Raw genomic sequence first — 26,673 nt, 5'->3', positions numbered from 1 at the left:
ACGACGCGGGGGCGGAGTCAGGGCGGGGCCATATAAAGCAGGCAGGACTCAGGGCGGGGCCATATAAAATAGGCAGGACTAGGAGGCGTGGCAAAGCCAGTGTCGGGTGGACTAAATTTACATAAAGGGGCGTGGTATGAACGGGGTGTGGCTGGGCCACTGTCGGGCGGGGTTTATACGTGGGGCGGGACTGAGGGCTCAGCTATCCAATCAGGCCGTACAAAACTTATAGAAGGGGCGTGGCCTTAGCGGAGCGGGGCTGGATTGACGGCGAGTTTATCCAATCAGGCCTGGCAAGGGGGTGGGGCTAGGAGCGTGGCGAGACCAGGTTGAGAGAGAGGCGCTTACGCAAGGGGCGTGGCGGAACTAAGGTGCCTGGCCATCCAACCAGGTTGGGCGGAGCTTGTGAAAGGGGCGTCTACAGCGCGGGGCGGGACTGAGGGCGTAGCCATCCAATCAGAAGAGAGGAGTTTCTGTAAGGAGGTGTGACCTTCGCGGAGTGGGGTGGGATGGACGGCGTGCTTATCCAATCAGGACGAGCGAGGCTTCCTGGTAGGAGCGTGGCGAGGCCGGGTTGAGAGCGGCTCACCAAAGGGGCATGGCTTACGTGACGGCGCTGTCATCCAATCAAAACGCCCTAATTTATAGACGGGGCGGGACTCACTGCACGGCCGTCCAATGAGGCCGCAGGAGGGGCGTGGCGTGGTCAGAGTCGGGCGGAAAGTCGCACAAGGGGGCGCGGCCCGCGGCGCTTCAGGGAGTCCCGGGCCGCGCCCTGGCTGCTGCTGCTGCCGCTGCCGCTGCTGCTGCTGCTGCGGGGCCGGGCAGGATCCGACCCAATCCGGGGCGGCGGGCGGACGCAGGACAATGGGCCGGTTCCGGGCGCGTCACGGAGGAGTTCCTTAAAGGGGAAGGAAGGGAAGGGAAGGGAGCGGCGGGGCGGAGCGGGCGGGCGGGCGGGAGCCTCGAGCCCACCTCGGGGTCGCCTCAGGGTCGCCTCAGCGTCGCCTCAGGTCCAGTCAGAGTCGCTTCAGCGTCGCCTTAGAATCGCCTCAGACTCGCTTCATGTCGCTTCAGAGTCGCCTCAGATCGCCTCAGAATCGCCTCAGAGTCGCCTCAGGTCCAGTCAGGGTCGCCTCAGCGTCGCCTCAGATCGCTTCAGAGTCGCCTCAGAATTGCCTCAGCTCGCCTCAGCGTCGCCTCCACGTCGCCTCAGCTGCAGTCAGGGTCGCCTCAGAATCTCCTCAGCTCGCTTGAGACACCTCAGGTCGCCTCAGAGTCGCCTCAGGTCCAGTCAGGGTCGCCTCAGGGTCGCTTCAGCTCGCCTCAGAGTCGCCTCAGAATCGCCTCAGGTCGCCTCAGGTCCAGTCAGGGTCGCTTCAGCGTCGCCTCAGAATCGCCTCAGATCGCTCGAGTCACCTCAGAATCGCCTCGGCGCGGTCGAGTCGCCTCAGGTGCCTGGAGTCGCCCCACTTCCCTTCAGCTCGCCTCAGAGTCGCCTCAGCTCGCTCGAGACAGACACCTCAGGTCGCCTCAGCATCGCCTCAGCTCACCTCAGGGTCGCCTCAGCCTCGCCTCCGCTCGCTCGAGACCCCTCAGGCCGCCTCAGCGTCGCCGCCGCCGCCCCGAGGATGCGCAGGGCGCCCCGCCGGCCATGCCCTGGCGCGCGCTGGTGCTGGCGCTGCTGCTGCTGCGCCTCGGCCTGCACGCCGCGCTCTGGCTGGCGCTCGCGCTCGGCCCGGGGCTGGGCGTGGGGCCGCGCGCGCCCGAGCGCTTGAGCGCGGCTCCATCACCGGCTCCATCATACCTGGCTCCATCATCCCCGGCTCCATCGTCCCAGTCTCCAGCATCCCCGGCGGCTCCATCATCCCCGACGGCTCCAGCATCCCCGGCTCCATCATCATCTCCCCGGACCCCCGGACCCACCCGCTGGGGCGCCGTGCCCGGGCGCGACGACGACTACGCGCGGCGCTTCAGCGGCCACTTCCCGCCGCAGCTGCGCGCCCGCCTGCGCGACCGGGCCCGCGGCATGTTCGTCTTCGGCTACGACAGCTACATGGCGCACGCCTTCCCGCAGGACGAGCTCAACCCCATCCACTGCCGCGGCCGCGGGCCCGACCGCGGGGACCCGTGAGTAGCGTCGGAGGGCACCACACGGAGGCGCGCCCGCGTCCGTCCGGATCCAGCTCTCTCTCTGCAAAAAGGCTCGCCCCTCCACCTGCTTGGCTGACCCCCCAGAAGGGCATGCATCTGGCTGGGCCTCTGGAAGGCCTGGCCCAGTGTGACCCAGTGGCTGCTTTTGGGGTAGCTAGCGAGCACACACCCCAGGCTGCATCTGGGGTGCCTAGCAAGGACCCAGGCCTCCACTTAGTTGGCTTGCATTAGTCTGGCTCTGGGGGCTGCACTTGGGGTTCCTAGCAAGATAACCAGGGCTTCATTTGCGGTACCTAGCAGGGACCCAGGGCTGCATTTGGGTGGCTTGGACTGCTCTGACCCTGGGGTATGCATTTGGGGTAACTAGCAAAGTCCTCAGGGCTGCATCTGGGGCACCTAGCAAGGACTCAGAGCGCCACTTGATTGGCTTGGACTGGTCTGATCCCGGGGGCTGCATTTGGGGTTCCTAGCAAGAGACCCAGGGCTCCATTTGGGGTACCTAGCAAGAGACCCACCCAGGGCTGCATTTAGGGTTTGACTGTGTGATCCCCGGAGACTGCTTACCAGACCAGTCTGTCTGCCCCAAAGGCCTCTCTCTGTCCCTCGCAGCAGAGGGGAGTGAATGACGTGCCTCAGCGTCCCCCAGGAAGTGCCGGTGAATTCACAGAGGCGCTAACTAAGCTGTCTGTCTTCGGACAGGGTCCCTGTGTCCTTCCTTGCCCTCTCAGCTACGTTTTAGGAGAATAGCACAATCTGGGGTGCCCTCCCAGTCCCACACTCAGCTGTCTACATACAAACCTCTCCTGGGTTTCCTTACGAGACGGAGAGAAGCCCGTAGCAGGTGTCCTGACTGGGAGGGGATAGCCTGGGTAAACTGAGGCCAGGTGGCTGAAGCAGCTCAGCTGGTGCTGGGAAAGGGAGTTTGAACCTGCACCCCTTTCTTCCCAAGCTGGGTCTCCCATCCTCCTTCCCTGAACCTCCTTCCTGCAAGTCCCCATTCTTGTGGCTATTTCTCTTCTACTTCATGCCTCTCACAGTCAGAGTTTCACATTCCGCCCAGAAAAGGCGAGGGTACTGAACCCCAAGACAGCTGGTTCTTTTTTTTTTTTTTTTTTTTTTGGTTTTTGGGCCACACCCGTTTGACGCTCAGGGGTTACTCCTGGCTATGTGCTCAGAAATCGCCCCTGGCTTGGGGGGACCATATGGGACGCCGGGGGATCGAACCGCGGTCCTTCCTTGGCTAGCGCTTGCAAGGCAGACACCTTACCTCTAGCGCCACCTACCCGGCCCCATGGTTCTTAAAAGATGCTTCTCGCTTGTCTTATTATTATTATTATTATTATTATTATTATTATTGGGGTCACACCTAGGGATGCTCAGGTGGGCTTGGGCCACCACACGCGGTGCTGTGGATTGAACTTAGGCATTTGTGTCTGTGGCAAGCAAATACCTGCTCGCTGTACTATAGCTCAGGCTCCTGAAAGTTCACTTAGACTTTAAGCATCGTCAAGCCGGTGGTGAGGATTCGTTTTTAGAATCAGGAGACAGAATAGACATGGCGGACTCTGCCCAGGCCTTTCTGAATCAGCCACTCTGACTCAAGGCTGGTCTGACCCTCCTAGAACCGGAATGGGATGGTCAGATCTGGCTGGAAACTGAGCCAGCCCTCCGGTGTCCATCTCCACTGCCCTAGACCGAGATCATGCTTTCTGTTTGTTTTTGGGTCACACCTGGGCTGCACACCTGGCGGTGCTCTCAGGTTACCCCTGGCTCTGTGCTCAGAAATCGCCCCTGGCAGGCTCAGGGGACCATATGGAATGCTGGGATTCGAACCACTCTCTCTCCTGTGTTGGTTCCTGATTTGGCCCCTGGGGTCACGCTGTGAATCGATCAAACGTTCTGTTCTGTCGCATGAGATGTTCTTTTGGCCCACAGAAGACTTGTCACTTCCTAAACGCTTTGTGAATCAACAAGCTGGACAGACACTGACCCTGGTCTGGCTTGCAGTTGGACCTTGGACCCTCCCAACACCAGAGCCTCATTGCGTTCTGCTGCTGTTCTCTGTCATCCCTCTGCCCTGTGCCCTTCAGCCCTCCGTCTCAGAGTGCCTGATCTGTCCCTGTGCCTGATCACTCTTGAGCACTGGCACAGGCTCACTTTTCTGGGCGTACTCTGCTGCCAGCTGCAGAGGGAAGCATTTCTTTCCTTCTGTCCAGATCCCCAGAATCCTCTTTATCTGATTTGGGGTGCCCAGAACCTTAAAAATAGATAGTGGGTGTCCTGGGGTAAGCAGTTGTGAGTTGTAAAGGAAGAAGAAGAGGCCCCCTCCCCTGTTGCGGGGTCTCTTAGCACCTGCCACGGTGTGTAACCACCTTCGGGAGCTGGTTCGCTGGAATCCCTCATTTCTGCAACCACAGGGCAGGGCAGCAGAAAGTTCTGGAGTTCTGAGCATCTCCCTCCCTCTTTCCTTGGCGCTTCTCCGACGTGCGCCATTTTTCGTCTTCCTGGCTGGGAGTGCTCTCTGAGCCCAGAAAAGGCCAGTGGGAGCCAGCGTGACCGTGAGAGAGAAACCTTGCTTCCCAGATGGGCTGCTTTAGTGACTTTGTTCAGAAATGTTCCTAACAAGTGGTTGTGAGTCTGGAGGTTCCAGCACTGGATTGTGAGGCCCGTGATTATTCATCCCCCAGCACTGTGCACCCCACCTGTTCTAGGAAGCCCCTAGAACAGAACAGTGTGCCTGGAGGAGAGCCACAAAGTCTTTGTTGTAGAGTGAGTGGAAAAACCTGGTGCTGGAGTTTGGGGCTTCTGTTCTCACTCCTGACCACGTTGGAAGCCTTCCAAGGGCTAACGAGGTCTCGGGCACAGGACTTTTGACTGAATTAGGATCTGATGGCTGTTGGCAGAAAGAGAATCTGATAGCACAGAGAAGGAAGTCTGCACTTGGTTTGATCAACGTATCCTTCTGGGTCTCTCACTTTCAGCAGTTCCTCTACGGGTCTGCGAGGAGGGCCAAGAGGAACAACTTCCTCCAGCCGCACTGTTTGTCCTCCCCGACAGATTTCACATCCTCTCTACTTGTTCATTGCCCAGAACCATTAGCAGGGGTTTCATCGTGGAGTAAATGTGCTCACCAGCCTGGGGGTCCCCGGGCTCTTGCCACTCTTCTCTTATTTGGGTCAGAAGTGAGTGAGAAATAGAATAAAAAGGGATTCGTTCACTCCTCACCCACAAGCAGCTGAGGTCCTGTGCCTGCCAGGATGGGGATTCCTCATGGCTGAGGTCTCATTCTTCATGACAGCTGAGGCCAGAACAGACAACTTGCCTTTCTTGTCCTCATGGTTTTTACATCAGAGATTTTGAAGCTGGATAGATGGCATTTGTCAATGAAACTCTGCCAGTGAGGGCAAAGGCGGGACTGGAGCTCCCCAGAGAGATGCCCCTGTCCCTGTCCATAGGAGACTTGGTTTCTGAGGCTGTTGGGTTTCACTGTCTATTTTTTCTTTGCTTTTCCCAATGTTTCACTGTTTAATTTTCTCTCCTTTTACCAGTTCGAACCTGAACATCAACGATGTCCTCGGGAACTACTCCTTGACCCTCGTTGATGCATTGGACACACTGGCAGTAAGTGTTGGGTCTCATTCTCCCGTTTCACCGCTATTCCAATCGGCAGGTTCTCCCCCAAAATGTGCTTTTTATCTTCCCGGAAACCTATCGTCACTCAGAGCTTTGGTTCTTGTAAGGAGAGGAGATCAAGCCCCACAGGAGGGGAGAAGAAAGGCTGATCTCTGTTAGTGGAACTGTTTCTGGGGTCTCACTTTTATTCCCTAAAAGAGTCCTAGAAGGTGTCTGGAAGTTCTCAGTTACTGAAGTGAGATTTCAGGTATAGAAGCTCAGCCAAACCACCTGGTGCTTGCATGTATCCTGTTCTGACCCCTGTCACCCAGCTTAGCTGCTGCGTCATTCCAGAGGGTTTCCTCATGGACTGTGTTTTTGTTTTTGTTTTTGTGGGTCACACCCGCCATCGCTCAGGGGTTCCTCATGGCTCTACGCTCAGAAATCGCTCCGGGCAGGCTCAGGGGACCATATGGGATGCCGGGTCCTTCTGCATGCAAGGCAAACGCCCTACCTCAATGCTATCTCTTTGGCTTCACCTCCTCATGGACTTTGGATCCTGCAAAGAGACTGAGCAGATGGAATGAAGCCAGGGGCTCCACCCTGGTTGTGTGTCTAGTTTAATGCTCCTGCTGGAAGCCGTGGGGATTGTCTCAGCACAGAGGTGGTGCTGAGCCCTCAGTTTTGAGCTTCTTAAGCTTCCTCGCTCTTGTGGCCCTGCCAGCCCTTACCACCCAGCCAGTCCTGCACCATAGTCGCTGCATTCAGATCCGGCACCAAACATGTTCTTATGTGGACTGTGCTGGCCAAGTCTGACTGGTTCTCAGTGATGTGGGCATTGCCAGCCATGAGCAGTTGTCTCCTGGACTGAATTATTGGAAGAGAATGTGGGTTGCCAAACCACCCCCATAAAAAGAAAAAAAGGGGGGGAGGCCTGGAGTCGTAGCACAGCTGGTAGGGCATTTACCTTGCATGTAGCCAACCCATGCAATCCTCAGCATCCATTATGGTCCCCCCGAGCATGCCAGGAGTAATTTCTTATTGATCCCTGAGCGCTGCCAGGTATGTTCCAAAAAGGAACAAACAAAAAAGAATGAGGGTTGCCCTTGTATACATTGCAGCATTTTCCTTGTCCAGTATGTCCCAGGAGGAGTGAGCCATGTCTTAGCCCACCCCTTTGTTCTGAGAATGTGCCCCAGCACATCTGTCTTGCTTTGTTAGAGGTTACTGAAGGGATCCAAGAGGTGGCTCAGCCCGCAGGGATTGCTTCTAGAAACTTGGGAGTAATGTGTCCACTCGAGACAGATCCCCTCCCTCTCCCCGGTGCCATAGCACACACCTGCTGTGTATCTGAGGGGGCCTGGCCTCAGAGTGACCCAACCTGTGCAGTATTCCTAGTACATGCCTAAGGATGCACCCCCCCTGAGGAAGAGTCCTCAGAATCTAGAGTGGTTCATGTTGGAGTCTCAGCGCTGGGAGCCTGTATGTCCCTACAGGACAGAAATACATGAAATCTTGCATCAGGGCAGTTCTGCTTGACTGAGCGAAACTCTTGAGTCGGGCCACTTGGCTCTGCAGCTCTGACTACGTGCAGCATGGAAATAAAAGGAGTCAGTCACCCCCCCCCACCCCCACCCCCTGTGGACCCCTCGCTCCCCCACCCCCATGCCCCATCTGTGCCCGGAGCAGCACGAGCAGCTGCTAACAGTAGGGTGCAGGTGAGCGGCGAAGGAAACCAACCCTCCTCGCAAGTGGGTTTCAGTGGCAAAATTATCTATCACCCTTTTGGTGTGCCACTTCAGGCATGTTTCCGGGGTGCTGCTGCAGCTGTGGGTTTCTTTTCCCTCTGTGGATATTTTACTTGGGCCACAGTAGGTGTTGGGCTACCTTGGGCATGACCTCCATGACAATTTGGAATCTCCCAGAAGAACAGACTTGAACTGGACTGACTGGAGCCACCTATCTGTGCTCCATGGATTTTAGGACAGAACTCATGACAGGAGGGAGAGCCTCGGACAACTCTGTTGTGTCTCTGTGATGTCAGCACAGACCCCAGAATTGACATTGGCTTTTGACTCATGTTACTGAGGCCAAATCTGAATTCTTTCTTGTCTGACTGTAACTTGTTGGGTTTGTCAACCCAACAAAGCACTATTGACAAAGTACATAACATAACAAAGTACAAAGTACATAACATGCAGGGCCCACAGAGAGCGTTTATTGGGTTGAGCTCAGGCTTTGCATGCCAGAAGTCCGGTATTTTTTTTTGTTTTTTGTTTTTGTTTTGTTTTGGGGCCACACCCTTTTGACGCTCAGGGGTTACTCCTGGCTATGCGCTCAGAAATCGCTCCTAGCTTGGGGGACCATATGGGACACCGGGGGATTGAACCTCGGTCCATCCTATGCTAGCGTTAGCAAGGCAGACACCTTACCTCTAGCGCCACCTTCCCGGCCCCAGAAGTCCGGTATTTTTTTTTTTTTTTTTTTTGTGGTTTTTGGGTCACACCCGGCAGTGCTCAGAGATTATTCCTGGCTCCAGGCTCAGAAATTGTTCCTGGCAGGCACGGGGGACCATATGGGACGCCGGGATTCGAACCGATGACCTCCTGCATGAAAGGCAAACGCCTTACCTCCATGCTATCTCTCCGGCCCCCGGTATTTTTTGAACCGTCCTGGATCAGCTGCGTACAAGGCGCCCTACCACTACGCCATCACTCTGGCCCCAGAAGCCCAGTTTTGATTCCTGGAAGCACTTGGTCCCTGGAGCAGGACTAGAAGTGAACCCCAAGCTTCTCTGGGAATCACTGAGCACTGTTGACTGTGTTTCCAAAACCAACAAAATTCACAAAAGGGGCATGCAATGCAGCTAATGACTTTCATATTTTTAAGTGGCTTTTTTATTTGGGGCCATACCTAGCAGTGCTGGGGGCTACTGCTGGCTCTAAGCTCATGAATCATTCCTGGCAGTGCTCAGGGGGACATATGGGATGCAGGGGATTGAACTCGGTTCAGCTGTATGCAAGGCAGATGCCCTGCCTGCTGTGCTGTCACTCTGGCTCTACACAATTTTTTTAAAGAATGCCACTGTTTTTTTTCTTAAATTCCCCTGAAATAATGCTCATATTTCCAGAGTGCTTAGCCTAGGGAAACAAACAAATCCCAGAATTTTCCAGAGATCTTATTCTCCTGGGAACCAAGCACCCTGGCTGTCTATTTTGAACTACTCTGGGAAGGTCGTATTTTTGTTTCTTTGGTTTGGGATTTATTGGCCCTCATTTCAAGGGCCTTGGGGAATTGTGTGCTAAATTGCTGCCAGATTAGGATATTGGGGGCTAGAAGATGAGCCCGCGGGGTTTTACTGGGTGTAGTTTTTCCCTCTGTCCTGGAATGTGTCGGCTGCTAGCGGCCACCATGATAGCATGCGCACTTTGCCAAGGGCCAGCTCTGGCTACCTCATGGTCACAGTTGGACTGTGCGCACCACTGAAGCTCTTACTCTTTTTCAAGATCATGGGAAATTCCTCAGAGTTCCAGAAAGCCGTCAAGTTAGTGATCGACACTGTTTCCTTCGACAGAGACTCCACCGTCCAGGTCTTCGAGGCCACGATAAGGTAACCTTGCTACCAACGGTGAGGGCTCTTTTGCATGCAGGGAAGAAGACCCCGAGGGTGGGTGAAGGGCCCAGAACGCAAGCTCTGTTTCTCATACCCAGAGTTCTGGGTGTATTGAAAGGGAAACAGCTGGTATTTCCCAGTGATTATATTCGGGCCCCCGTGCTTTCAGGAATGGGGTATGCCAGGTGCCCCTCCTGCAGGCTGCCATAGTTTTGATTTTTGTCTGGTCTCATTTCCTTTTTCCTGAGAGTCTTAGAAAAGCATTGTGGCTTTCGGTTTCCATCTGTATGGATGCACAGTTCTCACTGACTTCTGCCCTCCCAGTCCTGTCTGGCTCCCGCTGTATTAGACCCATGTCCTACACTCAGATTTTATTTTTCTTTAACTTCTTTCTTTAAGCACCATGGTTACAGAAACGTTCATGGTTGGGTTTCAGTTATAGAATGTATACCACCCTTTGTAAAAATATCTCCAACCCCAGGTGAACAAGTCTGAATCAGGGTCATGCATGAAATAATCCAAATCAGGCTGAGGGTGAAACAACTGTAGTCCGGCAGTCTTCTACCTAGTATCTCCACCAAGCTGCCTGCCAGAAACTGCCGCTTTTATTGAGTACAGAAACCACCCCTGTGTGGGGCCAGTGTGGACAAATAACGCAGGCTATCCTGAACCCGTCCCAACCAGGTTGACACAGGTTTATAAGTAAGACAATCTCTGTTTTGGGGTAAATCCAAGTTGTAAACAAACATGCAAAGGAACGGTATAACCTAACAACCCTTCACCAGTTTAATTTTCTCATCACCAATGTGTCATCATCCTGTCCCCATCCTGGCCCCCCCTTTGCTTTCGGAACAGGCATTCCACTGCCCTTTCTCACTGTCTTGGTAGTTATCGCTGCAGTTAGTGCTTCCAGTCCACTCACCACTCTTTGTGGTAAGCTTCATATCGTGGGCTGGTCCTTCAGGCCCTCATCTCTATTGTCTCTTGATATTATTACCATATTGTCTTTTATTTTTCTTGTATCCCACAGGTAAGTGAGACTGCTCTATTTCTCTCCTTTTCCCTCTGACTCATTTCACTCAGCATAATAGTCTCCATGTTCATCCATGGATAGGCACATTTTATAGCTTCATTTTTCCTAACAAGCTGCATAGTACTCTGTTTAGCCACTCATCTTTGTCAGGCATCTGGGTTGTTTCCAGATTCTGTCTATTGTAGAGCTGCAGTGAACAGAGGCATGCAGAAGGCATATTTGTGTTGTGTATTTGTGTTCCTAGAGTATATCCTTGGGAGTGATATTGCTGTAACATTTGGGTGCTCAGTTTCCAGTTTTCTGAGGAACCTCCGTATCGCTTTCCATAAAGGTTGGACTAGACGGCATTCCCACCAGCTGTGAATGAGAGTTCCTTTCTCCCCACGTCCCTGCCAGCACTGATTGATTTTGTGTGATGTGTGCCAGTGTCTGGCACGAGATGGAACCTCATTGTTGATTTGATTTGCATTCTCTCTGATGATTAGTGATGTGGAACATTTTTTCATATGCCTTTGATCATCTGTGTTTCCTCTTTGAGGAAGTGTCTATTCATTTCTTCCCATTTTTTGATGGGGTGAGATTTTTTCTAGTTAAATTCTGTTAATATCCTGTGTATCTTAGTCCTCCCACCCAGAGGGCAGATTTGTATCTTAGCATTTCACCCTACAGCACTCTAGCACTTTTCAGACAAAAGCTGTGGGGGCTGAAGAGGTTCAGGGGCCAGGTGCTTGTTGCTGACCCTGTTTGATTGATCTCCAACATTGCCTGGTTCCTGGGGTGTCTCTGGAAGCTCCCCAGGAGCTGAACCAGGAGCCCCTAGGCACCATCAGGTCAGGCCCATTCCCCTTTGTCCTAGCATAGCAGGGACCTAGGTTCGATCCCCGGCATCCCATTTGGTCCCCTGAGTCTGGCAGGAGTAATTTTGGAGTGCCGAGCCAGGAGTAATTCCTGAGCACCACTAGGTGTGGCCCCAAAACTAAATAAAATAAAACAAAATACATTCAATGTTGGGGGCTGAAGTGATAGAACAAGAGGGCTGGTCACTTGCCTTGCATACAACTGACTCAAGTTTGACCCTCAACATCCCATATGGTTCTCTGAGCAGCACCAGGAGTGATTTCTGAGTCAGGAGTAAACCCTGCGCATCACGGGTGTGACTCCCCCAAATAAAAAAAAAATCCAAAAAGCAAACAAGAAACGAATATTCTGAAAGCTGTTGCTTCATTTCACATCATTGGAGAGGTGGGTGCCTCTGTTCGTGACTCTTAAAGGACATGGGGTAAGTTTTTTTTTTTTTTTTGGCCACCCCGTGTCACTCGGGTTATTCCTAGCTCTGTACTCGGGTTTCACTCCTGACATGCTCAGGGGACCGTATGGGATGCCAGAAGATTGAGCCTGGGTCGGCCGCATGCAAGGCAAGTGCCCTCCCTGCTCTACTGTTGCTCTGGGTCTGGCTCTCACTTTGTTCCCTTCTCACTGACCTCACTCAGACTGGGGAAATTTAACCTTGGCAGCCAAAAGCACAAAAGTCCCTTTTGACTTGCTCTCAGCACTCTGCTCCTTCTGTGACTGGCTGCCTTCTTTTCCATGGTTCACAAGTATTCTTGAGAATGCTTGGCACAGTCCTGCTGGGGCGTGCTGAGGGCCATGGAGCAGCGTTTCTCCCGCTCTGGATGTGCCATGCTGAGCCCAGTTTGGCTGCTAAGGATCGGAAGCTAAGACCCAGAGGGCAGAGAGCTTCTTGGTCCTGAACCCGGCGAGACGAGGCTTGACTGTGTGTCCTTCCTGTCCGCATCCGCAGGGTCCTGGGAAGCCTCCTGTCTGCCCACAGGATAATCACAGACGCCACGCAGCCCTTTGGAGACATGACCATCAAGGACTATGACAATGAGCTGCTGCACATGGCCCATGACTTGGCTGTGAGGCTCCTTCCGGCCTTTGAGAACACCAAGACCGGCATTCCCTACCCTCGCGTAGGTCGTGGGCCTCGGGGTCTCAGGAGCTGGGAGGAACGTTTTTCTGGAGTGAAATTTTCAGGGGGTAAAGGAGGTGCAGTCTCCTCTTTGGGGGAATTGGCCCCATCAGGATTCCTGGGGTCTTGCATTTTCTGGGAGCCTCCCTCTGTGTGCCAGTGAGCCACACCTCTGCCCCAAGGCCCCCCAGGAGGCAAATGTGTCACTGTTTAGCAGGCCCCGTCCTGCATATGGGGTTTTTCTGCTTGTGACACGAATCAGGAGCTTTAGTCCCATCAGAGAGGTGGCTGTGATCTCAGCATGCTTGACTGCTCCTCTATCTTTTATGTGTCGAGGAATGGGGTAAGGAAGGTCTGTCTCACTGTTACCCTCTCTCTGCTGCCCCTCTTTGGAGTAGTTTGGTGACCTGAGTGACATTCAGAAAGAAGCCCCCGGTGATCTTTGGTTTCTGTGTAACTTGCAGAGACTGGGCAGAAACTGGCTTACCCCCAGGGGATGAAGGTACGCCATGAGACAGTGGTAGTGTGGCTTGGCCTTCCACCCTGCCATCTCTGTGGCCTTTCTCTCTGTTTTTGAGTTTTGGATTACACCTGGCAGTTCTCAGGGCTTCAACCTGGCTCTATGCTTGGGAGTCACTCCTGGTGGGGCCTTGGAGTCCTGGGGACTGAATCCGGTCCACACCCTGCCTGCTGTCTTGCTGCTCTGGCTGCTGCAGCCTTTGTCTTCTATATTCTCAGGTGAATCTCAAAAATGGCGTACCCCCGGACAGCAACAATGAGACGTGCACGGCGGGCGCCGGCTCCCTCCTGGTGGAGTTTGGGATTCTTAGCCGCTTACTGGGGGACCCCACGTTCGAGTGGGTGGCCAGGAGAGCTGTGAAGGCCCTCTGGAGCCTCCGGAGCAACGACACAGGATTGCTAGGTGTGGTGGCGCCTGGGTGCTTGGGCCTCTCTCCCTGTCCTTCACTCACAAAGGCCCCTGGCCCCCCTTCCCCATGTCTCTGTGGGACTTGGCCTAAAGCAATGCTGGAGGTTACTGTCCCAGCCCCGGGCATCTTGCACAGGGCTATACTGATTCCCAGAAGTTGTCATGGGAACAGCTGCAGGGACTCCAGTTATGGACAGTGACTTTCTCAAAGGCAACCTGGCCAGGATCAGGTTCAGCTAACCCTGGACCAGGCAGAATTTTCCCTTTGTTCAAGGTGCTATTAAAAGAAGGAACAGTAGGGGCTGGAGCGGTGGCTCTAGAGGCAAGGCGTCTGCCTTGCAAGCACTAGCCTGGGATGGACTGCGGTTTTATCCCCCGGTGTCCCATATGGTCCCCCAAGCTAGGAGACAGCCAGGAGTAACCCCTAAGCGTCACCGGGTGTGGTCCAAAAACAAAACAAAACAAAACAAAACAAAAGGATCAGTGAGTGCTGGAGAGAAAGGACAGTGAAGAGGGCTCTGGCTCTGCAAGTGGCTGATCCGGGTTCAATTCCTGGCACTTCATGGGTCCCCAGGCCTGCCAGGAGTGATTCTCAGTTGTAGACCCAAGGGTAAGCCCTACGTACTTCAGGTGGGATCAAATATGAACAAACAAAAAATAAGACTTTGGAAAATCTCAATGATGGACGGAAAGAAAGTGCAGTGAATAATTACCTTTATATAGTATCATTCATCTTCAGTAACTACTATGAGTCTAACTCAAGACTTGAAATTCGGGGCTGGGGCTCAAGCCCAAGGCCTCACGCATGCAAGGTTTGGCCTCTGTCACTGAGCTACAGTTCTGATTCAGGAAGGTTCTGTAGGACCAGAGAGAGCATGGGGAAGTTCCAGGAAGGCCTTGCACACAGCTGACCCAAGTTCAATCTCCTGATCCCCGCCAGGAGTGATCCCTGAGCACGGAGTTAATTGTAAGCCTTGAACACTATCAGGTGTGGCCCGCCCCCAATAAAGGGAATTTTAGAGACTAGGAAGGCGGCTCGAAGGGCAGAAATGTATGCTTTTTCCCTCATTTTTTTAGTCTTTGGGCCATCCCTTGAGATATTAGAGCTTACTCCTGGCTGTGCACTGAGGTTTCTTATTCTTTGACTCTTTGTTTATACATTTCAAAAATAATTTTTCTTTTTAATTTTATAAGAAGACTCAGGACTGGTAGAACTGGGCCAGAGGTGGGAACTCTCTTATGCACTTAGAAAAACGTTATCGGGACTGGATGCCTATGGCCTCCAAGGACAGAAGTGTTGAACAAACCCCTGCCGCACTGAACTAACTGGATGTCTTGCAGGCAATGTGGTGAACATCCAGACGGGCCACTGGGTGGGGAAGCAGAGCGGCCTGGGCGCCGGCCTGGACTCCTTCTACGAGTACCTGCTCAAGTCCTACATCCTCTTCGGCGAGGAAGACGACCTCCACATGTTCAACGCCGCCTACCGCAGCATCCAGAGCTACCTGCGCCGGGGGTACGTGTCCCGGGGGCGTGGGGGGCACGTGATTTCGTGCCTCTGAGGTCAGTGCCCAGCATGAGGCCTTGTTCTCAGCTCCCGTGCTCCTACTGGCTGTGCCACTGTCTGTGCATCTCCGTGCCTCATCTCTCTCTCTAACCCAGGGAGACTGCCTGCTTGTCTCCCTGTCTGGGGAAGGCTGTGGGCTCCCATGCTGTCCGTTCCTCAAGGATCTTTCCCTTTCCTTCCCTGCTCTACATGGACCCCTCCCTCCCCCCAGTCGGGAAGCCTGCAACGAGGGAGAAGGGGACCCCCCGCTGTACGTCAACGTGAACATGTTCAGCGGGCAGCTGATGAATACGTGGATTGACTCTCTGCAGGCCTTCTTCCCGGGACTGCAGGTACTGAGCTCTTCTTTGGGCTTCCTGGGTGGAGAACGTTTGGCCCGGGTGCGAGGCACCGTTTCCCTGCCTGCTGTGGACTCAATTCTGTCCCTCCTGTGTCTGCCCTGGCCTCCGCCCAGCCGGAAGGCCCTGCAGTCTGGCTCTCTCGTTCTGGACTCACTTGTCTAGTCACTCTGTAGGTTAGGTTTGCCTTGCACAGAGCCAACCCAGGACAGACCTGGGTTTGGTTCCCGGAATCCCATATGGTTCCTTGAGCCTGCCAGGAGCGACTTCTGAGTGCTGCTGGGTGTGACCCCGCCAAAAAAAGCAAACAAACGAAAAAAAGTAAATGAGCAGCAAATCAGAAACCAGACTCGTGGTGATGGGGGAGCTACAACCTTGCAGTTATTCCTTTGCTCTGGGAGAAGCATCCCAGCAGTGTGTGTGGTCTCCGCAGGTCCTGATGGGAGACGTGGAGGATGCCATCTGCCTCCACGCCTTCTACTACGCTATCTGGAGGCGCTATGGGGCCCTCCCCGAGCGCTACAACTGGCAGCTGCAGGCCCCTGACGTGCTCTTCTACCCGCTTCGGCCTGAGCTGGTGGAGTCCACCTATCTGCTCTATCAGGTACCACGAGGGATGTCAGGAGCACAGGCCGGGGTGTGCGGGTGTCCCCGTGGGAATGTCCTGGGCCTGTAGATGCCCCTCTGGGTTTGCCCAGTGTGTAGCTGCCCCTGCGGATGTAGGTGTCCCGTGGCTCTGTGGGACAGTGCAGTGTCTTGTATCTGTAGCACCATTGTCCCACTATCCTGAGCTGTGTCTGAACCATGGGCTTGTCTCCCCCACAGGCCCAGAGGCCCTGGGACATGGCTCTAGTCTAGGCTATAGGGTGGACAGTCGCTGGCCCTAATGGGTTCTGCTTACTTCCTCCACGGCCTCTCACTCGATCCTTTTTCTGGGACTCCTCCAGTCTTGGGGTGCTGCCCCAACTGAAGGCTATACTATGTGTGCATTTGTGTATACACCCTGGTCCTCGCCTTTCCATGTGGACATGGACATGATGCCTGCATTGTTTCGGTGTCACAAACCCTAGTGTGGAGAGCATCTCTAGCATTTAGCTATGACCCTTGTCACTTGCTTCTACAAGGGGCAGAAATTGGGGAGTCAGGCCAACTTCTGTGCTTGTGAGGGTGAAAGTCAGCGATGCCTGGAAGAGCCTGGTCCCTGCTGCCTGTGCCTCCCCACTGTGCCCGATCCTAGGTGCTGCTTTTCCTCAATACCCACCTCCATGTGCCTCTCCTGGGGCTTTTCTCCTGTGACTTGAGAATTCTGTCATCTTGTTCTGCTGCCCTTGGTGACCCCTGCCTGACACCAGGGGGTACAGCAGAACCAAACCTAGCTCTAAATCTGGAGGACAGGTGATGGCAGGCGACACTATCCAGAGCCAGGGGGACTGTGGTGGCCAGTGGCCTCCTGATGGTCTGTGGCTTTCTCAGCCCAGAGTCTTGGCCCTGGATCCAGACTTCTAGAGTTGTGAGGTGAGGTGAGGTGAGGTAGCCCCTGGATTGGTTCTCAGGCTTTTGCTGTTACGGAGCCATTGTTTGTTTTGGGGGTCAGTGGGTCCAGAGAGTAGAGCCAAGAGCTGTTGCTTGCGTAAGCAACTTTGAGACTGAGTGTGCTGGGCAGTGAGTGAAGAGGAGGCTGGAGGGGCTACAAGGCAGGTTGTGGGCTATAGGCCTTGGCCACAGAACACAGACTAGGCCATGAGTTGTGGACTATGGCCCCTGGGCTGTGAGCCTTCGGCCTTTGGTGGCGGACTGTGTGCTGTAGACTATGTCTGTAAACTGTGGCCTATGGGCCATGAGCTTTGGGCTTTGGACTGGCCTGCGAACTGTGAGTTGTGAACCCGGGTCTCTACAGATCACATTGATTCTCCCCAATCCCTGCAGGCCACTAAGAACCCCTTCTACCTCCATGTGGGAATGGAGATTCTGCAGAGTCTGGAGAAGCACACAAGAGTCAAGTGAGTTCTGACTCTCCTCATCGTGTTCTTTTGGGGAACTGGGGCCATGCAGCCTGTCCAGTTACACTCTTGGGGATGTCTGCGTGTCTGAAAGCTTAGCCTTACACTGCTATTAGTATTTTCTGATAAAATTATAGTTTAAGCTATTAGTTTAGGGGCCGGAGAGATAGCATAGCAGGAGGGCATTTGCCGTGCATGCAGCTGACTTTGGATGGACCCAGGTTTGATCCCTGGCAACCCATACGGTCCCCTGAACCTGCCAGGAGTGATTTCTGAGCACAGAGCCAGGAGTGACCCCTGAGCACCGCTGGGTGTGGCCCAAGAAACGAACAAACAAATAAAAAGCTTTTAATTGAAAATGATTGATCAGTTCTATAAGTGTTGACCCTGGAAATTCAAACCCATCTCCTATGCTTGAAATTAGCCCTTCTCATGGTGTGAGCAGTGCTTTTGGCAAGTCTGCTGCCTTCTACTTCACCTCTACACAAAAAAAAGCCCCCTTTTTAGATGGAACATTACCTCTGAGATAGAGGGACCCCAGCCCTCACGCCCATGTTGCAGTACTGTTTGTGCCGGGTGTGTGGGGTCAGGGCTGGCAGGTGCCTCTGCTCAGGTGTGTGTCGTGCCTTTTAGGTGCGGCTACGCCACGCTGCATCATGTCATCGACAAGTCCAAGGAGGACCGGATGGAGAGCTTCTTCCTCAGCGAGACCTGCAAGTACTTGTATCTGGTATGTGCTACTCCCGGCATGCTGGTCTCCTATGTCTCTATGTCCCCATTGTTCTGTGTCCATGTCCCCATTGTTGTGTGTCCTTCTGTCCCCATGTCTGGACATCTTCTGCCTCCCTCTCGTGTTCCTGAGCACCAGTTGTGTGCTAGTGGAGGACCACATTGGATTCCCCCGGGAGCTCGGCTCCGGCTCTGAGGTGGAGAGGGGCCAGGGCATCTTGGCATCAGGGCTTGCTCAAACATCGCTGCTGCCTGGCTGGCTGGATCAGGGTCTTCTGGGTCCTTCCTGCCCAGCTGCCTGCTGTCCCAAGAACTCCATCCTGATCCGGTGTATCTCTTTCTCACTCCCCCGCCCCAACCAGCTATTTGATGAGGAGAATCCAGTCCACAAGTCAGGGACCAGATACATGTTCACCACGGAGGGCCACGTCATATCCGTGGACGAGCAGCTGCGAGAGTCTCCCTGGAAGGAACTGTTCGCCGAGGGCGGTGGGCACGGTGTGGAGGGCAAGGCCGGGCACAGGTCCAAAGCCCCTGAGTTCCGTGGCATCAACTCCAGCTCCAATGTGAGTGCTCCCCGCCTGCCGTCCATCGCGAGTTCTTGCGATCATGGCTCACGTGGTGAGGTGGGAGGAGGGAGCATGGCAGGCTCAGGACTCACACAGGGCCAGGGGCGTCAGAGGCTCAGGGCTGCAGCTTGGCTCTGAGCTGGTGCTGCAGGGGCCCACCTGCCTTCCTCCTTGGCACTGCCTGAGGCTGCTTCAGCGGGCCGTGGGGACATGCAGGGGTGCAGGGCAGGACTTCTGGACTTAACACAGAGGCCAAGGCGGGACAAAGAGCCAGCACCGGGCATACAGCAGCCAGAACAACCATGAACTCTAGCGGGCTTTGCAGAAAATGCCATTTAAAGGTCACGGCCGCTCGTCAGCCTAGGCTTTAGCTGGCGGTGAGACGGGCACAGTGGGGAAGGTCGCAGGAGGCTGGGCGTGGGGATTCGGGACACACACGCCTCCCCCGCAGATTCAGCCCTTCCCATTGCACTCACCGGCCTCCTTCCCTTCTCTGCTCAGTGCAACCGTGTCCCAGATGAGAGGAGATACGCGCTGCCCTTGAAGAGCGTCTACATGCGGCAGATCGACCAGATGGTCGGTCTCATCTGACCGCGCTCGCCCTCGTCCATTCCTGCCCGCTTCCTGTTCTCTTCTGCTTAATAAAGTGCCCACTTTTTCTCAAGGATCTAACTCGAGGTGAGCAAGCTCTCGGGATCAGGGGCCCGTCGAGGCGGTTCCCAGTGTCCAATGGGCTGCTCTCTGGACGCCTCGGGCAGCTGCGACCCTGCAGGTGTGGGGCTGAGGACATCTCTCTGTTCACTGCCTCCTGCGCCTGGCATTCCGTCCCCCTACAAGCTCGGGGCTCCCAGGGAAACCGTCCATCTGCTTGTCTGTGCCTCGCCTACTCCCCCATGCTGCAGACGCTGGCCTGTGAAGGCTAAGGATGGTTACCCAGAGTGGACCGTCTCCTACAGTGCCCGAGCTTGGCAGGTAGACCTTTGGGACGGTCTTGTCCCGGCTTCGAACTTTGCTGAGCAACCTTGGGTGTCAGAACTAGGTGCCTTTTAGGGAAAGAGGAAAAACCTGACGGCCGCCTCGCCGTGGTGAGAAAGAACAATATGTCCTGTTTGTGTCTTGTGCTGGTAAGCCAGTCAGGGAAGAGCTGCCAGACTCGTGCCTTAGAGCGAGCGGGTGGTTGGGCCTCTGCCGGCTGGCACCACGTCGCCCCGAGACCGCACGTAGGGGCAGGCGAAAGGGGAGCTCTCAGGAAGATTCTGGCAATTTCGTGTGTTTTTGTGTTCTGTACCCAGGCGAGAATGCTCGATGAATTTGCTCTGAGGGTGCCAGGGAGGCAGCTGTGGGCTGGGACCCCTGGCCGGCTTCAGGGAAACGGGCTCAGGCAAGGGGGCTCCTGTGGCTCCCTGCATGCTTCCGACCATGGGGATAGACCTGAATGCTGCCAGGCCATGGATTGCATTCTCAGCCAAATGCAGTCGCGTTCCGGGGGCTGGAGTAACCCGTGAGCATCACTGGGTGTGGGACGCCCCCCGAAAGCCCCCACCCCAGTGTAGTCCCATTCCCTTCTTGAACTTTTAAGTGCTCTTGCTCTTCTTAAGCGGAAATATATTTTGTTTTTTGAGATTTTTATAAAGGGACTTTTCAGTAGGCTGTGACCTCTGTCTTTTAAAGTTTATTTATTATGTGAAAAGTTTAAAAAAAAACAAAAAACAAAAATCCCAAATGCCAGTGCTTATCCTACATTTCAGAGGTTTTCTGTGGATCAACATAGCCTCAAGGGTAGGGTAGAAATGTTTCTTTGAGAGCTCGACGAATCTCCAGTGTTTCCACTAAGCCAACCCAAATGCTCCATCCGTACACCTCACAAGCACGTGCATTATACATACATACATACATACATACATACATACATACATACATACATGTCCATGCACACACAGTCATCCCTGTCCTGAACAAATCCACATGCTATTCCAGGTGACTGGGGGTGGGGTGGGGAGACAGCCAGGAAGAAGGGGTCCTTGTATCTCTTCTGCACACTCTTCCTGCTGCCCCTTCAGGTCGGTGACAGGCGCCTTCCCATTTGCCTGTCCTTTTGAGTACTCCTGGCATGTCTAAGGGTGAAGGTTCCCACTCCCACCCAGGAGGGACTCTGTGCCTTGCCTGTGTGTCAGACCCTGGCCTTTGTGCTGGGCTCCAGGAGTGGGCACGAGGGTGAGCGCCCAGCCTGCCCAGCCCCAAACTCTGCTGCCTGCTCCCTAGGTGGTAGGCCAGGCTGGCTGGATGCCAGCTAGTGTCTGGGAGCAGAAGCGTGTCCTTGGGTCTTTGCTGTGTTCTGGGCTGTGTGGTGCTGCTGGGAGTCACAATGCCTGAGGCCTCTGTTGTCTCCTGGACGGGCTGAGCACAGAGTCTCACCAGCCATGCGCAGTTAAAAGTGTTTCAACCCTGCTTTGCTTTATGCCATGCAGTGGTCTCACCAGCTAGCTGCCTTCCAGGGAGGCCTGGAGATTCTCCGAGCTCCACCTAGGTCCTCAGCCCCCCTGTTACTTCCATGGGCTCGTAGGCCATGTTCCTTTGTGAAAGGCAGGGCTGGCTTCCAAGCCTTTCTTGCGTAGTGTCTTCCTGGTTCTTTCAGTTCCCCAGCCAGAACCTGCCGTCTACGCACACCACATCTCCCCTGGTTCTGGCCAAGCCACAGCTAGGACCCTCCACCCTATCCTGCAGTGCTGCCCATCTCTTTTCTCCCTCGGCGGCTCAGTTCGCTTGATGCATAGCACACTGCAACCTGTCCCTGGCCTTCGCTCCAAGATGCTGTGTGCGGTGCTCTGAGGGACAGTGCGGGCCGGCAGGTAGTGAGCCCGGCCCAAGTCTCGGCTTCTGGCTCATTCCAGACGCGCAGCTCCTTGCCCAGTGCCTCTCCCTGCAGGGCAGGGACCCCCGTGAGCATGTGGGGGAGTGAGTGGGGGGCTCAGGGCACCACTCTGCTTGATCTCAGGCGTGAATCTGATGAAGATGTTCAATACCTGTGTTCTTCCCATCTCCTCTCCCCTCTTCCCTTTTTCCAGGAAATAGAGAAATGCTATTTAAAAAAGGTATTTTTGTTTTAGTTGGACTAGCACAAATGCAAGCTGCATTTTTATTTATTATGCACAAGAAAGATAAATTTTGTTTTTGCCAAAAAACGTAGGGTTGGGAGCCGCGGGAAAAACGTTGAACTAGACAAAGACTTCTTCATAAAGTGCAATATGCCCTGGCAGCCATCGATGATATTTTGTTTATTCTGTGAAGAAATGTATTTAAATGAAAAGGAAGCCCTTTTGTAAAAGGACCAAATGTTCTTTGATAAATGTATTAAGAAATATCTTGAGATTTATTAGAATTTTTATGAGTAATTTTTATTAAAAAGATTCTGGTTTTATTTGAGTTGTTGTTTTGTTTTCCCTTTATTCATACTCACACTTCATACCTGTTGGGCCAACACAGAAAGCAGCTTGAAGAACACTGAACGGAGTGAATGAAAACCTGTTTTTGTTCTCAAAGCTCAGCTTGAGCATTCATTCCTGCTCTTAATTTCTCAGGGAAAGGGGCAGGGGGCTGGGGTGCGGGGTTGAAGGTTATTCTCCTGTGTCCTCTTCTCCTGGGCTGTGATGAACCCAGCTCTTGTTGCTGGTTTGTCTGAGGCTCTCCGGGATTTGGAACCAGTTCTGTGAACTTGAAGTGGGCTGGGGGTCCAGGCACCCCCTGGCCCCTCTCAAGGCCAGGAGGGTTGGGAAGACAGCCCTGTCCCTCCTGCCACCCATGATGATCTGAAAGGACATCTCGGGCTCGTGGCCACAGCATCTTAGTGTTTGGCTCTGGTGGCAGCTCTTTTGTTATTTTGTTGTGGGGAGGGTGGGGTTTGGGCCACACCCCACGGTTCTCAGAGGTTATTCCTGGCTCTGCACTCAGAAATTGCTCCTGGCAGGCTCAGGATACCAGAGATTGAATCCGGTTTGGTCCCTGGTTGGCCAGATGCAAGATGAACGAACACTCTACCTGCTGTGCTATCATTCTGGTCCCCCAGGGTTGCAACCATTCTGGAGCTTTACGCCCAACTCTGGCAAGGCCAGGAGAAGCTTGCTGAGCTCAGGGCAGCTGCCGTGTATGCTATTTCCTAAAAATTAGACAGTGTCTCGTATTAAATTTTGCTCCCAGAGATGTACTAGGTCTTATTTTCAGCGGCTGTCTTATTTTTCCATGAAGGAGAATGTGGTACACATTTGTTAAATGAAAATAAAGGAAATTTATTACCTGGGTACGGCACAGTAGTACAGTAGCTGTCAACACAAACCAGGAAAACTGAATCAGGGTGACCCTAGCAAGCAGTTTATGGTAAATTAATTTTCATTCCGAGACAGAGTGTAGTCGGCCCTTATATTCTGGGGATGCCTTATATTTCACCCAGAAAGAAACCTGTAAGTAAGTCTTATTTTTGGAGAATGTCTTATTTTCGGGGAAACATGGTAGTAGATCCTGGGGCCCGAAGGTATATGCTGGTGGGTCTTGGGGCCTGAAGGTGTGTGCAAGGGAGTCCTGGAGCGCAGCCACGCCACCAAGCCAAGCAGGCCCAGGTCACAGTTTCGCCTGCCTCTGAGCTGTCCAACTGGGACCTGACAGGGTGACCAGAGGACAAGGCAACTATTCAGTGTGTTCGAACATTGGGCCGAGTGCCTGCGAGCCACTGAGGACTAGCCTGCTGGCTCCTGGACTGGTGTCCCAGTTCACTGGAGCCCAATCCACATGGTCACCTGAGGTTGTTGGGCTCCGAGGTCACCTGCCTCACCCAATCCTAAGTATGTGTCCTGCTGTTGTTGAGGACCAAGAGTTACAAGGCTTCCCAAATAGAACTGGCTGAAAAGGTGGCAAATAACCCAAACACCAGAGAAAGCTGCATTTGTTGTACTACGGGAGATTCCAGAGCAGAGAGCAACAGATTCAGTTGCAAGCAACTCACACTATTGTTTCATAGAAGCACAATTGGTGAACCAACAAGGGAATGTTTGTCTAAAGGTTATACAGGGGACAACGTACGTACGAGGGATATGACAGATGTAGAGATTTGTAGATGACTGCTGAGCTGTAGATAGTACTGAGACTTAGATGGCTGCTGTTAATGGCGAATACTGGTTCCCTTGGAGGTAGGTGTGACTGGGTGTGATTGAAGTGGATATGTCTGATGGCTTTGACTACTGGGTGTTACTGAGGTGGGTATGATAGTAGGTGTGGCTTCTTGGTTTCTGAGATAAGACAGCTGAAGTGAATGACTTAAGTGTGATTATTGGGTGCCTCCGAGGGAAGTGTGACAGGTCAATATGGAGGTGAGGTCTGTGTGACTGAAGGTGTATGATAGGTGTGACAGGTAACAGGTGCATACTGGTGTTAGGTGTGAAAGAACTCCCCCGCAGGGGAAGTCCGCTCCAGGCTCAGGATATGCGCGCACCCAAAGAGACTCGAAGACCAGACTTGCTGTAATAACACGAGGGATTTTAATATCTCAGCATGCTGGAGACCGAATCTCATAACTCAGGACCGAGTAGAGAAGATTCGGCCCCCCTTTAGCATTCAGCAAAGCTTTTATAGGGTAAAAAGTCTATACATATCATGGGAACACACCTGCCAGGAAGGAGGCATTTCTCCTTATCTCCCGCCACAAAAGAAGTTATGCGTCAGAGCCCAGGAAAGAGGCATTTTGTTTTCCCTGTGTAACAGATGGGGCAGTGTTTGCCCCTGGGGTCATGTGCGTATCTTTGTCCTTCCCCTGACGGCATATGTCTAATTTAAAATGAGGGTCTTCCGCGAATTGTGGTGGTTAGTTCAAAGGAAGGGGAGTTAGGGAGTGGGGGAGTGGGAAGGTTCCCAGGGAAAGGAAGGGGAGCTAGGGAGTGGGGGAGTGGAAAGGTTCCCAGGGAAAGGAAGGGGAGCCAGGGAGTGGGGGAGTGGAGGAAGGGGAAAAGTGGAAAGGTTCTCAGTGAGCTTGAATGAAGTGTAAATTAAGGCACTTTAAGGAATTAGCTTAGTTGGGATCTTTCTTAAGGCACTTAATTAAAGTGTAAATTAGGGAAGTTAGAGTGCTTAGCCGGGAGCTTTCTTTAGGAACTTAGAGAAGCTTAGGGCTTGGCTTAATTCTCTTAGGAAGTGCAAGTTAGGGAGGGTGCCTAGTTTTTTCTTCTGTTTGCTATTTTCCAGTTCTTACTTATATTTATTATTTTCTTCACACCTTTTCATCCCCCACTTTTTTTTTTTGCACATAGCTCTAATCTTAGAGCATCCCTTCATTCTGCTGATATTGCTGTTTGAGAACCATTACATGGACTGTATTTATTCTTTGTTTCACAAAACTAACTAACTTATTTAAAATGCAGGGACCGAAAGTAAGCAGGAAGAATAGGATTATTAGGGGTCCTGTTAGAGTGGAGATAAGAGTTGTAAACCAAGGGGATCTGTTAAACCATCCCTCAAACCAGCCCTGATGAGAATCCCTTTCCAGTCTGCGTTTGTCTAATCTTTCTCTTAACTTTGCCATGGAGTCTCTGACGACTCCGGAGTGGTCTGCATAAAAACAACATTCTTCCTTCAAGGCTGCACACATTCCTCCTTCTTTTAAAAACAAGATATCCAGACCCCTTCTATTCTGGAGGACTACCTCTGATAGGGATGTGAGAGACTCTTCGAGCTTAGTGATGGATTGCTCTATTATTTCTAAGTCTGCATCCATTGCAGCACGCAGTTCAGTATAGTAGTGGGGCATTTGGACTAGGGCGGAGGTCCCAGTCCCAATTCCTGCTGCGACCCCCAAGCCTAGAAGGACTGCCAGTGTAATAGTTACAGGTTCCCTTTTCCAGCGAGCTCTCCTGTCAAACTCATTCACAAAAGACTCGCTATCATGGTACAAGAGTCTAGGGACTAGCTGGACTAAAATACAGTAATCCTGGAGATTGTTGAACACGCTGGTGGAGATGCATGGGGTGAGTCCCGTGTTACAGGCCCAAACCGTGTCTGGAGGGGGAACGAGGTATCGCCCCCGTGTAAAGGATGATTGTAGGGTTGAGCTGCAGAGGTGCTTTCTATCAGGGGGAACGGTACCTAAACAGAGGCCCTGCCCAGACACGGCAGCTAAGGTTAGCTTTCTGCTCCCTCCCCAGGCACATACAGAGGAACTTTCGCTTTCGTTAAAGGTTCTATTTTGGGCAATTCCTTCATAGTAGGGGGGGCTTGAGGCGTAACAGAGCCAGCAAGATTGGGTGATATCAGAATTGGTTCGGTTGAGTACCAAGAAGGCTCCTTCTATTAAGTTTAAAAGGCGGTTTTCCATCCCTGGGGGGGCAGGGGCGTCTTTAGATTCATGAGTCTGGGTTGTTGGGTCCGAGTTTAGGGGCTGTGAGGAAGCAGGAGTAACAGGGACTAGTGTTGGCCTAGGCTTGGGTAAAGGCTGGGTGTCCGTTAGGACGGGGTTGGGCCCTATTGGCTGAGAGGGAGGATTTTGAATTTTCAGTCTGAGTTTGAATGTGAACCCCGGATCGGTTCCAGAAACGTAAAATCTCAGGCCCCACTGTTTTCCTTTTATCCAGCCGCCTTTTTCCTCCCTCCCTTTCTGCGTGAAAGTGATGTTTAGGGTGTCACCTTTACTACCTCTAACTACTGTAATGAGGTCCCAGCTGGAAGAGGGGTTCCAATAGGCAGTGCCAGAGGTTTCACATCCCCATGCTTTACAAAAGAAACTTTCTATCCCCCCACACCGGCGACCTTCCCTCTTAGACTGTTTTTCCCTGGGGCAAACATAGAACGATGCCTGCCGCAACTTTCTCTGCTTTGCCAAGGAACTGCACCCTGGCAGGTCGGCTACGTACTGGCCCCTAGTGTACACTCCCTGTGAGAGGGCTCGTTTCTGAAAGACGACTTTTTCCTGGGGAACCGTTTCAGGTGACTCTTCCGGGATGTCCCATGCCTCTACACCAGCAATGAGGGCGCAAACCTCGGGGCACAGTGGTGGCCACCAAGTATACGGGGGGGCCACCTTGGAAATGCTCCACACAGTGTCTCCAGCCTGGGAAATGACTTCCCAGGTCAGTGTCATAGGAGCGTGGGGGTTACCGCTCTGGGCAGAGGCGACGGCGCAGGC

At 53.2% G+C, this 26,673-nt stretch overlaps 1 protein-coding gene across 1 annotated transcript; it reads left to right on the top strand.

Moving 5' to 3' along the window:
- The first annotated feature begins 509 nt into the window (after positions 1 to 509).
- On the top strand, positions 510 to 20,054 carry EDEM1 (ER degradation enhancing alpha-mannosidase like protein 1). Its single transcript, XM_049766111.1, has 14 exons — positions 510 to 552; positions 649 to 1,163; positions 1,217 to 2,130; positions 5,703 to 5,775; positions 9,273 to 9,376; positions 12,214 to 12,385; positions 13,123 to 13,306; positions 14,654 to 14,828; positions 15,091 to 15,211; positions 15,651 to 15,821; positions 17,144 to 17,217; positions 17,851 to 17,947; positions 18,309 to 18,512; positions 19,017 to 20,054. The coding sequence occupies exons 1-14, from the start codon at positions 510 to 512 to the stop codon at positions 19,104 to 19,106; spliced, it is 2,937 nt and encodes a 978-aa protein (XP_049622068.1). The 3' UTR covers positions 19,107 to 20,054.
- Positions 20,055 to 26,673: the final 6,619 nt, after the last annotated feature.

This window comes from Suncus etruscus, chromosome 20 (genome assembly GCF_024139225.1).
Source record: "Suncus etruscus isolate mSunEtr1 chromosome 20, mSunEtr1.pri.cur, whole genome shotgun sequence".
NCBI classification, from domain to species: domain Eukaryota; kingdom Metazoa; phylum Chordata; class Mammalia; order Eulipotyphla; family Soricidae; genus Suncus; species Suncus etruscus.
Note: the sequence above shows the minus strand (reverse complement) of the source record. Positions and strands in the feature narration are given on the sequence as shown.

Coding starts and splice junctions, on each gene's coding strand:
- EDEM1 (XM_049766111.1), top strand. CDS start 510: ATGGACGGCGTGCTTATCCAATCAGGACGAGCGAGGCTTCCTG. Junction 14,829..15,090: donor CAGAGCTACCTGCGCCGGGG/GTACGTGTCCCG, acceptor CCCTCCCCCCAG/TCGGGAAGCCTGCAACGAGG. Junction 18,513..19,016: donor GCATCAACTCCAGCTCCAAT/GTGAGTGCTCCC, acceptor TTCTCTGCTCAG/TGCAACCGTGTCCCAGATGA.